At 38.2% G+C, this 15,553-nt stretch overlaps 1 protein-coding gene across 5 annotated transcripts in view; it reads right to left on the bottom strand.

Moving 5' to 3' along the window:
* myo1b (myosin IB) overlaps positions 1–15,553 on the bottom strand; it is an 88,984-nt gene that overhangs the window by 15,263 nt on the left and 58,168 nt on the right. For all 5 annotated transcript variants that reach the window (XM_073845190.1, XM_073845191.1, XM_073845192.1 and 2 more), the window contains exons 8-18: positions 13,221–13,319; positions 12,519–12,622; positions 8,841–8,988; positions 7,573–7,691; positions 6,618–6,704; positions 6,152–6,217; positions 3,194–3,298; positions 1,783–1,845; positions 1,460–1,660; positions 769–995; positions 477–677 (exon numbers count right to left, since the gene is read on the bottom strand). In XM_073845190.1, the coding sequence (XP_073701291.1) occupies positions 477–677; positions 769–995; positions 1,460–1,660; positions 1,783–1,845; positions 3,194–3,298; positions 6,152–6,217; positions 6,618–6,704; positions 7,573–7,691; positions 8,841–8,988; positions 12,519–12,622; positions 13,221–13,319 (1,420 nt within the window). The remainder of the gene's footprint in view (positions 1–476; positions 678–768; positions 996–1,459; positions 1,661–1,782; positions 1,846–3,193; positions 3,299–6,151; positions 6,218–6,617; positions 6,705–7,572; positions 7,692–8,840; positions 8,989–12,518; positions 12,623–13,220; positions 13,320–15,553) is intronic.

Genomic DNA, 15,553 nt, shown 5'->3' with positions numbered 1-15,553 from the left:
AGTGCCTGAGTGATTTGAAAGAAAAGTAAAACATAGTCTAGCCACTGTCGGCACAGGGACGATGATAACATTCCAATGAAAGATAACATAAGATGTGCGACTCAAAATCTCCATGAACACTAAAGATTCTCCTATCAAACTATTTAGTGAAATGACTCAATGTCCAAAAGTGACACAGTTATGAGGGCCAATTCTGTCTTGGCATGTTTGCTATCAGATAGAGGTATATTTAAAAAAGAACTGTAGCCAAGCGGTGTTAACGTAACCGTTAAACCTGAAAGGCACGGAGGGAGATTTAAGACAAGAAACAGCATGTTTAAATATCTACGAATGAGTATAAAAAAAGGTCACGCAGGTGGAGGTACAGTAATTGGAAGAACTGCTTAATCTCATGTGATGACAGTATAATGACATCAGAAAAAGAGTGAAGCCTGCAAGATTTCTTTAAAACAACACAAGAACATTGGTGATCTAACCTGGCTGGGCCCTTCCAGTGGGGCCAGGTCTGCTTGCAGAGCATCTTGTAGCGCTCCAGGCAGGGCTCGTAGGCCTGACGAAAGGCATAACCTGCCCTTCTTACGCGCACATTCTCCATCAGACCCAAGTAGCGCACCTGGTGACACACTAGTGAGTCTGTGAAAATGTGGGCTGCTTTCTTGTCATTGGGTTTGATACATCTGATAAACAAAGACATGAACAATATTCACAATACTGAACAGAAAAATTGAATGGTTATGTCATAATGAGGTCAGTGTCAGAGTCTGTTACCTGATATAGTTGGGGTTCTTGGTCAGCAGGTTCTTCATCAGCGTCCCCACTGAGCCTCTGAACTGGGATCCAGCTGTGGGGGGCCGCTTGAGGTTCACTTTAGCTGGGTTTCCCTCAGGAAAGAGAATCTTTATCAGGCTGTGATTGGCTTTGTACATGGCCTGGGATAAATCTCTGTAGAGGAGGTCATTGTTTTTGTCCACAAATCCCTCCACCCGATACAGCACCTGTGTACACAGAATATTACGTTCAATAACTCTTCTTTACACACAACTCAGGACTGCGTTTCCCAAAAGCACTGTAACCCTGAGTAGATCGTAGAACCATTGCCACCGATAGTTTCTACGATCAACTTAGCTTGCAATGCTTTTGAGAAAGGCAGCCCAGAACTTTACCATGTGCTTGTTTCTGAAAACACACAATGTGGTTTGGAAAGCATTTCTACAAACAAATCTCTTAGATTAGTCTATGCTGGATCTCTCTAGGATCTCCCATCATCATTAGTATTCGTTATTTTGAACAGCTATATCTCAGTTTAAAGGCTAAGAACACTCAACTAATTGTGCATGTATAAAGGGCATGTGGCCAGTTACATTTTTTGCAGTGGATAAGATGGTTGCTTTTGTAGATCTGGATGCAATGCAATGGTATGTTTGGGGACATTGAAAATTGGGAAACTTTATGGTCTCACCTTGCCAGCATAGTGCTGGATGCGGAAGCAGTTGTGTGGTAGGCTGTGGTCTGTGAGGAACTTGGAGTTTTTGCTCTGTCTGCTCTCAAAATGCTGATGTTTGGCACACACGGTGTTCAACTTGTCTAGGAAAGTCTCATCTGTCACTGTGCCTGGCCTCAAACACTCCTCATCCAACATGGCCAAAATCCCATTCTTGTTCTGAAAACAAGAGTTATGGTTATCAGATCAAATACAATATATTAAAAACCTTGTGAAATGCTTTATATATGAATGCAGTTTCAAAGCAATACTTGTAAAACTATTATCAGAAACAGACTCACATTCTCGATGAGGTCACAGATGATGGCGTTGTTGAAATACTCAATGTTTGTCCACTCAATACCCTGCAGGCAATAACAGAGGCACATCACAGATTTGTTTTTTGTTTACTTTCCATCCATTTTCTCTTTCTAAAGAGGGATATTCCTAGAACAGTATCTTAGGACTAATTCGGTAGAGTCAACAGACAAACCTGAGTGGTTTACGAAACATGCAGACAAGCTTTACTATACGTGAACACAACACAACAGACAGAGCTGGGTAGATTGCTTACAGATTGTAGTCCATTACCGATTAAAGATTGCATTATGAAAACTGTAGTTGTGTGAATAATATGTAATCATGTAATCAATAAAAAGCTGTAATCTGATTTCGGGCATTATAAAATGCAATACACTCTAATTACAAGTACTTGATTTTTAGAATCTTATTACATAATTTAGATTACATGTAATCAGTTACTACCCAGCTCTGAGAACAGATATCCAAAGAGGTAAAAAACTTAAACTTAAACTGCAGTTAACTGTATGTCAATTACCAACCAAACTGCCACACACAACAAAGATCTCTATAAACGTATACAGATCAGCTGTGCATTTCAACAAATGAATATAGTGCAGATGGCTGGATGTCCATGTTGTTCCATGTCATGATCGTTTCTGTGATATTTAGGGTCTGGAGTGCAGACCCATTTACGGCCCATTAGAGAAAGATGGAACCCAGTGGATTTAAACAACAAATCACAGCCAATCAAGGCAATGGATGTAACAAGCTGGAAAATAGCTGTGGGCTAATTGGACTGTGTGAAAGCTCCTCGAACTAGGAGGTAGATGTATGCGGGAGGAGGGCTCAAAAATGGGGAATGTGGAATGCGGATTGGGGCAGACTGGTCCCTAGACCCCTGCGTCCCTCCTCGGTCTTCAGAACAGCGGTATTTTCCCATGCACTCTACTGGAGGGAAGCCAGAGAGTGTAATATCACAGTGCAGGGGTCACGGCAGCGTCAGGGCACATACTCAGAGCTCTGAAAGCAAACAGAGCTCCTAGCTCTTCAGGGACAATTGTGTTTACTCTGACTGGAGTGAGGGATCATTTCCGTCCCCACAATTACAATGCAAAAGGAGAAGGATTGATAGGAGGAAGGCTTTTGGACGAGAACACTGGCTTGCTACTGAATACTGCACAGTACTATGTATAACGGCAAAAATGTAGTTGACAGAAGTTAAATAATTCATGAATGTTTGTTTTTTGCTTTCAATTCCATTTATAGCAAGATATTTCTTAATTATGTTTAAATTAATTTGTTCTACATCAGTAAACATGATTACCTGTTCGAAAGCACTTTCCTTACAAGGTAACTTCATTCAAAAACTGTTAGAGACACAGAAGTTGAAAGAAGACTATTGTTGTTTACCTCACGGATATACTCCTCCTGCTCTTCGCGGAGAGTAAGCTCAATGAAGATTTGCTGGAGCTTCTCATTGCAGTAGTTGATGATGAACTGTTCGAAACTGTTGTCCTGCAGGAACAGAAGGATGAATGAGAATCCACAGACCAAATGATAACTGATAATTAAAATGTACACTGCAAACTAAACCACAGCACACTGCAAACTGGCGCACTAAAACAGCAACAGTCACTCAACGTTTTTTTTTTTTTTTTTTTACTAAACACCTTCCTCTAGGTACCTCTATAAGCTGGATACAAGCTAGAAATTCTGGCCACTTTCTTTGGAGACTTTGGGAAGGAATGTCATAAAGACTACTTTAGAAAATCTTTAAATGTTTGTTGTTTTCCCCAATATAATAGTATCTATAACTAAGCGTTCCACTGAATCTGTGCAAAAACAATGCTCTACTTTAAGCAAGCTTTATACTGGTTTGCTGCCAAATTGTGATGGGGAAATCTGAGAAAATCCAAGTGCAGTTGTTAATAGCCGTTTGATAGAACTCCTACAGAACCAAAACAGAACTGTTTAAAATCATTGTAGAGTACCGCCTTGAAAGAATTAATAGCAAATCACTTGTATACCACATGTAAAATAACCCTGAACAAAGTTTGCTCTTACAAAACAGGTCTTTATAGCTGAGATTAAATGAAGGCGTGACATGGTACAATATACATCAAGGCTGCATAATCTTATCTGCATCTTTTAATGGAGGTGAAGTCTTTAACCTCTTCACCCACAGGGTTGCAAATGCAGGGTTAGAAAAACTAACCATTTCCCTTTCTCATGCTAAACCCCAATCAGTGAACCAACTCCACTGTTGAATTAATGCAACAGTAATGCTCAATGTTATGCTCATTGGCTTATGATAAACAGTTAGGATTGTACTATTTAGCCATGACGCTGTGGTTGAGGAATTAACAATCCTCTTCTTTTTTAATCTTCAGAGCAATCCTACTGCATGTTAGTTTCTGCAACTAAAGCCACTGCAATCAGTTCCAATGGGCCTGGCTTGAGGAAAAGCCCAAAATCACTTCCAAAAGGCAGCATATGGCACGCTGAAAAGCACCAACTCATTGTTTTACTTGGAAATGCCAGTTTTATCCTGGCAGCCTTTGCTGACAGGCCGCACTGGCACGTCAGCCTGGAGCTGCAGCGTTCTTGGAGTAATGAGGTAAACCTGTTCAAAGAATAACCTCAACAACTCTTAAATTTTCTGAAGCCCAAAAAGCTCAAAAAACACTGCAGCTCTTTGGCAGGTTTCAGCTAAGCTTAAAGAAATACTTCACCTAAAAATGAAAATTGTGTCATGATAAATCACCCTCAAGCTCCAAAAACACCATAAAAGAACTATATAAATAGTCTGTATTACACTATATTCAAACTCTTATGAAGCCATATGATATGGTTTTGGAACAACTTGAGAGTGATAAATAAATGACAGTCCTTTCTGAGGTGAACTTTTTCCTTGAAAATCTTCTGAGTTCAGGATGAATGGAGCTAATTCTATAACATCAAGCGTACAGGTCATACTACTAGGAAACACTTCAGGGTTTTGCTCTAGCAGTGGCTTATGCTGCGGAGATAAAAGAGCAGAATTAAGACTAGGATTAAGTGCTAAAAATCGCAGCATGCACACCGCCGTGGGATTTCCTCTGCAGGTCTACTTACTCCATCCTGTCTCCATGGCCACAACATAAACAACAGTCAAGAGAGAGTGATACAGTCAGACAGCAGAACACATGCAATGGACAAATGTAAACCAAAATGGCTGAAAGGTACATTAGTAGGCCCAGACCAAACCTGACCAGCCCAGACAGAACTAATTTTTGGTGGGAAATTCTGCAAAATAGTGCTGCTAAGAGTTTTAAAGAGATTTAATTAGCTAAACTATTTAATAAACAAAAGTATGGATTTCAGTTTGGGCCTGAGTAGCTGTTTTGTTTATTATGATAAACACTTGTGGGATTCAGTTTGACAACAACAAAGTCATTACAGCCATATAATTAAGATTAAGAAAATAATGCAGGGATAGGCAACGTCGCTCCTTGAGTGCCGGCGTGCTGCAGAGTTTAGATCCAACCCTAATCAACCACACCTGAACAAGCTAATCAAGGTCTTCAGGATCACTAAAGCTACAGCCAGGTCAAAGCCGCTAGAAGGCAAGCCTGCAACCACTAGCCGAAAAAGTGTAATAGCGAATGCTAACACAGTACGTGGGAAAGGAGACCAGAGGCTGTTTTTTGTGAATGGATGTCAATGGAGGATAGGCTTCTCTATGCTGAATAAACAGCTTTTTAGAGGAAACGGCTTATAATTTAATGAATCAACAGCCTATCTATTAATCTTCAACATGTTTTACACTAAACAGTGCTTTTGGATTGAACTATTTCTAAAGTTTCCTACAAAAAAAATGCTGTTTTATAAGAGAAGTCACTGACTTTTTGCTACAGGTGGAATTCAGCTTACAGCACATCTCATTCATTCCTATGGTATCCGTAAACTGCGACTGAGTGTCATATAACTGTGACTAAAATTCAATGATGTCAAGGTTATAATGTGATTGGTTATTAAGGAACATGTAATACAAGTTAGCCATTATGCTTTCTCCAATATTAAGTAGTTCAGACCCTCTCATCTCTCTATAGTAAGACAATCTCTGACCAAGTGAGTTTTTTTTTTTTTTTCCAGGGATGGAAACTCGGCAGAACATCAACACTCCAGGACCGACATTGCCTATCCTATGTGTCAGTCCAGATTGCATACAGATTGATACTTTATCATCATCTCAAAATGTTGTTAGTGTATGGGTGTGTGGAAACCTGCCTTTGCATGAACTGTGATGTGTTAGATACAGATGAACAGGTGGTGATGACATGAATTTTATGAGACATCATTTTCAAAATCCCAAACCTAATCACTCACCTCAAAGATTTCAAAACCATAAATATCCAGGACTCCCATAACTTTCTTGTGTGTTTGGGTTTGAGCCTGATCAAAAAATAAAGCGAGTTACAAGACAGAAACCAACTCACTCTAAATAAAAACAGTTATAAGCATCTCAAGTAGTTTTACAGAGTATGATTCAAGCTTTTTGAAGGTTCGGTCACATTTACTATTGTTTGGCAAATTTAAGACAAAATTTAGGCAAAATACATTTCACGTAATCTGGAATTTCATGTCAGGGTGAAAGATAACACAACAAGCTTGTTACATGAAATGAACAACAGAAAGCTTCTTGGTTTGAAAATTACTTCTGTCAGAGTTGTACTTCATATTTGACTACACTTCTGACAATAGAGCTTTTTTTGCTCATAAAAGGGCAGAAACATAGTTAATGTGACTGCAACTTTACAGCGAACATTTTCAGTGAAAATCCAAAGGGACATACCTTAATGCTTTCATTGATTCGGGTCACCAGCCAACTGAACAGTCGGCTGTAGAGGTTTTTGGCAAGAGCATCGCGAGCATAATAGGCCTGAAATGGGAGAAGTCTCAAATTACAATCAATTACACATTATCTACCCAAGCATAAAGATATTGATTAATCTCTAGTTCCAACTCCCTTCATGTCTCATGGCTGTAACCAAATTATCCTACTTGTAAAGACAAAATTGTTTTTCAAACTCATCATGTGGCATTGATCCAATTGCTCTGAGGCCTATCATGTATCAATAATTAGTGGCTAAACTCTTAACAACATGATGATGTGCCAAAGACGCATCGCCATTTGCTAACTGGACCACTTACTGTTATTATTACAGTAATCAGGCCTTCGAATTCACATGCATTCCAGCAGCCTTTAGTGAGGTTTGGCCTGTAGTATCATTCTACCGCTAATTATGATGTTAGCTTGACAAGATACAGTGGTATTGTACAAAGTATGGTTAAGAGTCATTGTATTTATTTATTTCCTACTAAAATATATATCCCAAAACCTAATTTTCTACAATGTATGCCCTTCACAGAGCTCTCAAAGGTACACCTGCCAGACTTTCAGGCTGTTCTAATGTGGGTTGTCTTTTCTAAGTTATCGTGCAAACATTTCGAACAATTCAGAAATTGCTAATACATAAATAAATAAAGTCATGAGGATTCACACAAAGCTTTTAAAGCCATTCCATTTTTGACTTGACAAACTTTACTTTCCTAGTTGTTTTTATTCTATCTGGCTGGATGTTTGTGAACTCTGGGGACCTTGTTTTTTTTGGAGCGTCATCTCCAGTGAACTTGCAAATTAGGAACATCTTCACAGTGGCATTTTAAAAAGTTGGAATTGAACCTTAATTCTTCCCCCCATTTAAATGGAGTTTGACCTGCGAAACAAGGAGGGCACATGTGCTGACCTGAGCCACGTTGAGTGTGGTGGACACCTTCTCCATCTTGGCCTCCACAGTACGGAAGCTGAACGCTCTCTCCAGCACGGACTGCTCAATGCCCAGCAGCTCACACATCTCTTTCAGGTCTGAGACAGGAAATACAAAACAAACCCAGGCAGATCAGATTAAAGAATTATTTATGGATAGACTAGACAGCGTGTTATGTAATTTAAAAAAAAATTGCCAATTGCCAAAGATAAACATAAACCCACCAACTCTTACGTAGGAGGAAAAAAGCAACAAAAACTCCATAAAACATCTATAGGTGTCTTTAAATTTAAAAACAGCAATCATTCTGATCAAAGTCTCTTCGTCTTTTAGAATCTAGAGGTCAAGGTTAAGACTGATACATGTTAAGCCCTTCTCAAGGAGTTTAAGCTAAAGAGTATTTTAAAAGTGCTCCTCTCTAGGGGTTTTGAGAGGATCTGGACATCAGGTATACAACCCCCTCATCCCATTCTAGCTCAGTCTGTCTCATTTCAGCCCGTAGCTATTAGGTCAAAAGGGCAGGGGAAAGAACATTATTGCTAATGGGTTTAAGCACAGCAGACAAACCAGACGCTGTAGTATATAAATACAAATGGAGGTGTTGACATGGACTGTGATGTTTAGTCTGGGCCGACCAGTGCTCTGGCCATAGTAAACTACTAGAACAAGCGCATATATTTGGGCAGTTGACATACAAGCTCTGTGCCTAATGTTCACTAAAATGTTGTACACTAATAATTATAGAGGAATTTGAAAAGAGTTTAAATCGTTTTAGATTAATTCTAGCACATAACAGGACACTTTTATCACTGCTTATAATATTATCTACATTTCTTGTTAGTCAAGCAGACACATATATCTGGCTTTATAAAAACAAACAATTTTATCATTGGCTTATGCATGAATGGTATAGGATGCAAGTGTTATGCGAGTAAGCTGGTGTGGTGTTGATTGACCATGTACCACCAACTGTAAGCTAATACTGTAAGTAACTCTTGATATATCAACAGATGGCAGTAGTGACCAACCTGGTGAGTAGATGAAGGCACTGTTACATACAAAATCACAGTACATGTTTCACAATTAATAATAATTTGGTTTTCCATGATAGCAAATGTTTATATCATTCCATCTAATATTGTGATTTCGGATCATTCACACTTTCTGGAAGTTGTACTTCCTTTTACAAACCCAGAAGTTTTAAAAAGTAATGTAAGTTTTTGGACAGGGAATGCTTTAGCGCTCACCGTTCTTGTCCTTGACTCGACTTTCATCGTAGCCATTGCAACGAGACTCTGGTTTGAACTCGATATTTCCCAGTTTGAGAACAGCAGCCACCAGCTCCAGTATTGACTGAACCTCATCCTCCATGAAGCCCACAATTTGCATGGCATTCTGGGAAAACAAAAGAGAAAATACATTTAGTCAATAGTGGTCTGCTGATGGACATTTAACATGGCAGTACATTTGGTGACTTCTGTCAAGTGATTGACTGGACTGTAACAACACCACTAATGGACAGCCTGAGGGTGTTAAACACAAATTTCCATCACACCACAGCATGTCAAAGAGAAATTATTAAGCAATGCAGCTGGTCTTAAGACCAGTTTGTATTTGACACCTTTAAAAGTGAAGGAAAGGAATAATATTAAAATTATTATTATTTTTTTTATTCTCAGTGGTGATCATCTGAGGATAATGACAAAACTCAATCATACATATGTGACCCTGGACCACAAAACCAATCATAAGGGTCGTTTTTCTCTAAACGCATAAATAAGCTTTTCACTGATGTTTGGTTGGTTAGGATAGGACAATATTTGGCAGAGATACAACCTAAAAAAAATCTAAATATTGAGAAAAATCACCTTTGAAGTTGTCCAAATGAAGTTCTTAGCAATATATATTAAGAATCAAAAAATAAGTTGATATATTTACTTTAGGAAATTTACAAAATATCTTCATGGAAAATTATTTTTGGCAAAAAAAAAAAAAAAAAAAACTATAATTTTAACCCATACAATTTATTTTAGGGTTTTGCTACAAATATATCAATACTATCTTATGGTTTTGTGGTCTAGGGTCACAAATGGGAAATGTTTAGGAAACATATTTTATTTCTTTATTTATATATCTTAATTTTGATTTTGGAGTAAAATATGAGCAGAGATTCACCTTGAAAAGATAGCTGACTAAAAAACAAAACATAAGTCATCATTTACTCACCCCCATGTTGATCCAAACCCATATTAATTTCTTTGTTGTGCTAAACGCAAAAGATGACATCAGCTCAAAATGTTGGTAACCAAACAGTTGCTGTAATCCTCTGATTTCCATAGTACCTTTTCCATACTATTAGTCAAGTCAATGGCTACCAGTAACTGATTGGTTACCAACATTCTTCAAAATATTGTCTTTTGAAGAAAGTGCTGTACAAGCTTGGAACAACTTGAGGGTCAGCAAATGAGAGAATGTTCACTAGTGGGTGAACTACTCTTCTAATAATGTATATTTATTAAAGTACAGATACATTATTAACAGGTGTTCCAAATTTTACAGTATATTCAACCAGGAGAATCATCAGCAGCTTATGATTTCTCATGTTGCTTGTTGTTCTACAACAGCTTGTGTTAATATTGGCTCTTGTGAAGCCATAAATTACGTTTGAAATGTCATGGAATCACTGATAATAAACGTGCAAGCGGTTCACTGGCAAAGTCAATGGTCTAAAGGCCAGAGATAACAGCGAGTGAGCTGTAAAGAGCTGAAATGCGACAGCTCAAAGTGAATGACAAACCAATAGCTTCCTTTATCTCTCAACACAATTTTATCCTTTCAGAGTGGATTAAAACTCATGTTAACAAGACAAGCTTGTCGTGTCTCTGAGAATGAACATTTAGCTGAGTTTTGTATATTATTTACAGCCTAGCACAAATAGCAAACATCCTCCCTCGTGGAAGTGTTTTACTGTCTCCTACACACCAAGCCTCATTTATGCTTAACCTTATAAACTACAACTGTCTACACTGCAAAAAAAGGCATGTTTCTAATTAATTGGATTTGACTCCCGAGGCAAGGGGTTAAAAGACAAAGCCAGAGGCCGAGCACATGCTGAGTTAGGGTGATCTGATGTCAGCATGGAGCTTGGCTTAGGCCTATTGTTCATCAGAACTGCACTGTATTGTCTGATACGGTGCTGAATTCTGATCAGTTTAATGTGGGCTGCATTGTTTGCATGGAGACAGACATTCTGCACTCATTTTCAGAAGACAAGAAGAGAACAAGGCTCCACAATAAGGACAGTCTAATGGTGTGGGGCCACCAAAAAAGGTTCAGGCTAGTTAAAGGGACCCAAAAATGAAAATTCTGTCATTAATTGCTCACCCTCATGTCGTTCCAAACCTCTAAGACCTTCGTTAATCTTCGGAACACAAATTAAGAAGATACACTGCCATCCAAAAATTTGGCAACACCCCTGGCAAAGTGTGGTTTTGGACGATATCAGCATAGTGTGAATCATCTTTGGGCAACCCTTCAGGAGTCTTGAAGTATATATCAAGTCAACGTTTGAATAAACTGACAGCTTGGACGCTCAGATTATGCAGAGCTGTAATAGCTGCTAATGGTGGATATTTTGATGAATCGAAAGATTTTTCTATGTATAAACTGTTTATGTAATAAAATATGTTTTCATAGTTTGTGTTGTCCCTTATCAGTCAAAAACTGTCCAAACCTCACTTTTCTAGGGCGTTTCCAACCTTTTGTAGGGCAGTGTACGTTTGATGAAATCTGAGAGCTTTCTGACCTTCCATAGACAGCAACGCAATTGACACATTCAAGGCCCAGAAACATAGTAAGGACAAACGTCATTAAAATCCTTGTGACATCAGTGATTCAACTGTAATGTTATGAAGCTACGAGAAAACTTTTTGTGTGCAAAGAAAACAAAAATGACAATTTTATTCAACAATTTATTCTATTCCACGTCAGTCTGTGCCACCATTCATGAGAGTACCAGAGTTCTTAATAAACATATCTGAAGATTTGCCCAGCCTTACTGATTTAAACCAGAATATACAGACGATGAACTAAGAAAGATGGATGCTCTGCACACCATGGTCCATGGTCCATGTCATGAACACCATTAAGGACTGACTGAAGAGAAGAAACTGTTGAACAAAGTCGTTATTTTTGTTTTCTTGGCGAACAAAAAGTATTTTCATTGCTTTATAACATTACGGTTGAACCACTGATGTCACATGGACTATTTTAACAATGTCCTTACTACCTTTCTGGGCCATTAAAATATTTCAGTTGTGTTTCTGTCTACGCAGCTCTCGATTTTCATCAAAAATTTCTTGTGTTCAGAAAATGAACGAAGGTCTTAAAGGTTTGGAACGACATGAGGGTGAGTAATTAATGAAAGAATTCAGGCCAGTGAAAAAATCAGGCAAGTGCCCAAAGGAAGCAAAACTACTGGCTCAACCAGGCCGGCAGAAAATAATCCTTAATGTTAAACCCTGCAACGACAGTCCATCCTCTGACCCATGACCCGTTTTCAAAACAATAAGTGTGCTTGAGAGAAACAGAAGCCCTGATTCTATTTACAAAAGTCAGCTGTGAGCAGGTGGAATTCCCCCTCAAATGAACTTCCCTGTCTTCAAGTAGAGGCTTGAATAAAGCTCAGATTACATAATGACACAAGGCAAAGTGTCTTGCTCAGATCAAACTCCACCTCAGTGGGGTAAAGTATGATCTTATCCAGTTAAGCCAGGGAGATAAGGTGATTTGCTAACTTCTCATCATACAGGGTGCCACGGATCTGAGCTAATCCCAAGACAGTTTGAACCAATGACTCACATGCTATAACGTGTCAGGAACCAGCTACTGTATGTAGAGTACGGTAGGCCTGAAAGGAAACTCACTCGGACTGTTCTGAAACTGGCAGCATCGTCTAGTCCATTGACTGTTGCCGAATCCAGGCTAAGGTAGTTGTATTTGCTGAAGTCTCTGTCCAGCTTCAGTTTTTCTGAAAGAAAAATACAATTTAGAAGATTAAAGGCAAGTCACTTCACTTGAGAACCATCTTTGATGCAATTTCTAAAGTGTTTTTCTATGAGTAATCACTCTTTGTACCAGGGGAGTCCCATCCTAATCCAAAACACTTCCCTGTATGTTTCTAGTAAATAAGTAGACCTTGATTGGCTGGTTCAGGTGTGTTTAATTAGGGTTGAAGCTAAACTCTGTGTTTGCCTTCTAGGAGCAAGATGGGACACCCCTGCTTTATACTGTCTTTGGTTTTGTCAAAAATGTCAACGTATCAGCCTTTCCATATGATCCAGTTGCCATAAAATTGCTACATCTATGTGGTATTCTGCTCTGCTCACCCCTTTGATGCCTAAAATCAAATAATGTTATAGTGTTCTCTTTCATTAAAAATGTCAAACAATGACCATGGTCCAACGGAATGCAAATAAACCATGAATGGACCATAAATTCTGTTCCCAGAGTCTTTAACTTAGGTACGTTTGAGTGCAATTCAATAATCTTTTCTTCACCATGTTCTGAATTAATTGTGCATCCCAAATGCACATGTAATCATAAAAACTGTGTAAGCGGTCTCTTACTGAGCGTGTCATCTGATGCTCCAGAAAGCAGCTGGTAGAAGATGTGGAAATTCCTCTCGCCTCTGGGTTGCTTTACCACACGGGATTTCTCCAAGAGATCTGCGATCAAAGCACACAACATTTCATGAGCATTCACCGCTGACTCAGCTTAAACAGAGAGCTGCAAAAGGGATTTCTGAAGTAAAAAATTTCAATAATTTTTAGCGATAGTGTTGAAACCTAAAAGACAGGCCTAACATCAGACTGATATTTTCTACTGAAAAGGGCACAAGTCAACTTTATAAATAAATAAATATTAATTGCAAAATTCCCAGTGAAAAACTACACAGATGAAACTGGTTATAGACAATTCTCTACTACAGAGCAGAACAGCCATTTCAGAGAATAACAAAGATGTTTTCCTGTTTATATTAGAATGATTATTTAGGTATCCATGGCAAAATTTTCATTGTTCATTGTATTCAGATTCAGACAGGAAGTCTCACAGGAGATATTCATCTGTGGGGAGAGGAACATGTCACACCACCCACGCTCCTTCCAGATGTGGGCCCATTAGAAAACAGCAGGTTCAGCTCAAAGCCTTGATTACCTTATCATTGACAGCATTTACTAGCTTGATAAGAGATTAGACAAGGAGCATTGTTTACATGAGAAACTACCTTGTTTATATGAGCAACTAGCTATCTATGAATACTAACAATTCTGATAATACTTGACAAAGCTCCAATAAAACCTTCTCTGACAGTTCAAAGTCATTGACAGTTGCCCTGAGACATGCATAGATGATTTTGCTGGTGATATAAAATTAGGAATGCATCGTAATTATTGTGACAGTTCACCCAAAAATGAAAATTCTCTCATTAATTACCCTAAAGTCGTTCCAAATACAAGAGTACTAATGTAATTAATGACAGATGAGGGTTTAATTTACAATATATCATCAAATAAATCAGCTTAACTTCTCTATTATAGGAAACTAAATGTCCAAGGGACTTTATTTATTTGGTTAATCATAAAAAGAAGATGGCAATGAGCAGTTGTCACTTTCTGGTTTATCTGATGTCTGTCACAGCAGTGGCCTAGTGGCTGTGGGCCACAAGCTCATTAATAGTTTATAGCCGTATTAAAAGATCCCCTGTTGTGGAATCTACCTCAACAGTAATCAAACACTAAAGAGTATCCTTTGTCTATCTTCTCCCCCATCCACTCCTTTAGCTTCCAGAGATAAATCATGATGTCTGGTTTAAGAGTAGCATCTGAGGGAGAATAAGTGTAAGGAATGCAGGAAAACTTCAGCCCTGAGGGGACTCCACTCTGACCTTCCACCTTTTGTACACTCGCAGACCTTTGTTATTGCTTTAACACAACTCCAGGAATGGCCAGTAACTTCTGTCCTTCACTTCCACCTTTCTTCTCTGCATTGCTTTTTATTGACTTATTCAGTCAAGTCTAAGATCTGCTCCAAAACCTATCAAGCTATCTTGCTATGAATTTGAACATCTAGAGGCCTCTTGCATATAAACACAAAGCAGAATGATTGGACAGAATGTGCCATTATAGACAGATTCTCTCCCATATATTGTTGCAAATAAACACTCAATAAGTTTGATGTCAAACAAATCGAATTAATGATATTAAAATAAGTATACTCCAACTGGTCCACTGTTTGGCTCATGGTTTTTAAACCAACATCGCTGTGTGGCCAAACTGTTGTGACCCCTTTAATGCCTATTGCCATACTATCATAGCTGATTCGCACATTTCTAAGGCCTTTAAGTTATCAGCATGATCAAAACATTGCTAAAAACCTGTTGCACAAAATCTGCTACATGTTTTTGTCATCTTATTGATGGTTTATAATTTTTATCAAGTAAAAGGCCTCTTAAAACCCTTTATTTTTTTTTTTGTTTTGTTTTTTTTTGCTTTAAAACCTTGATTTTTATTAAGTAAACATAAGAAGTCAACATAATTTTCATATTATTAGCAATATTTACTGAAAATTTGCTGGAAATGTTTTGCAAGTAGTGATTTACAAGCTATCAGACTTTCATCTTACTTTTTGGCTATAAATATTAAAAACTGCACCAAATTGCATATTTTTGCACTCACAATATCATACCACATAAGCCATAAATATTTTGAGTTATTGTTTGACTTATTTCATATGTCAGGCTTTGTAGGGTTAACTTGACATGGTGTCTTAAAAACAGTAAGATGCTTTGTAACAGCTAAAGACATCTGTCTAGCACATGACAACGTTTATCCTATTTCTGCCATCTTGAATTACTTTTTTCCATGCAGCTTGGTGCAGTGCATTCTGGGATTGTGTGATA

This window comes from Garra rufa, chromosome 8, assembly GCF_049309525.1.
Source record: "Garra rufa chromosome 8, GarRuf1.0, whole genome shotgun sequence".
In the NCBI taxonomy this organism is placed as follows: Eukaryota; Metazoa; Chordata; class Actinopteri; order Cypriniformes; family Cyprinidae; genus Garra; species Garra rufa.
This window is presented reverse-complemented; position numbering and strand designations above follow the sequence as displayed.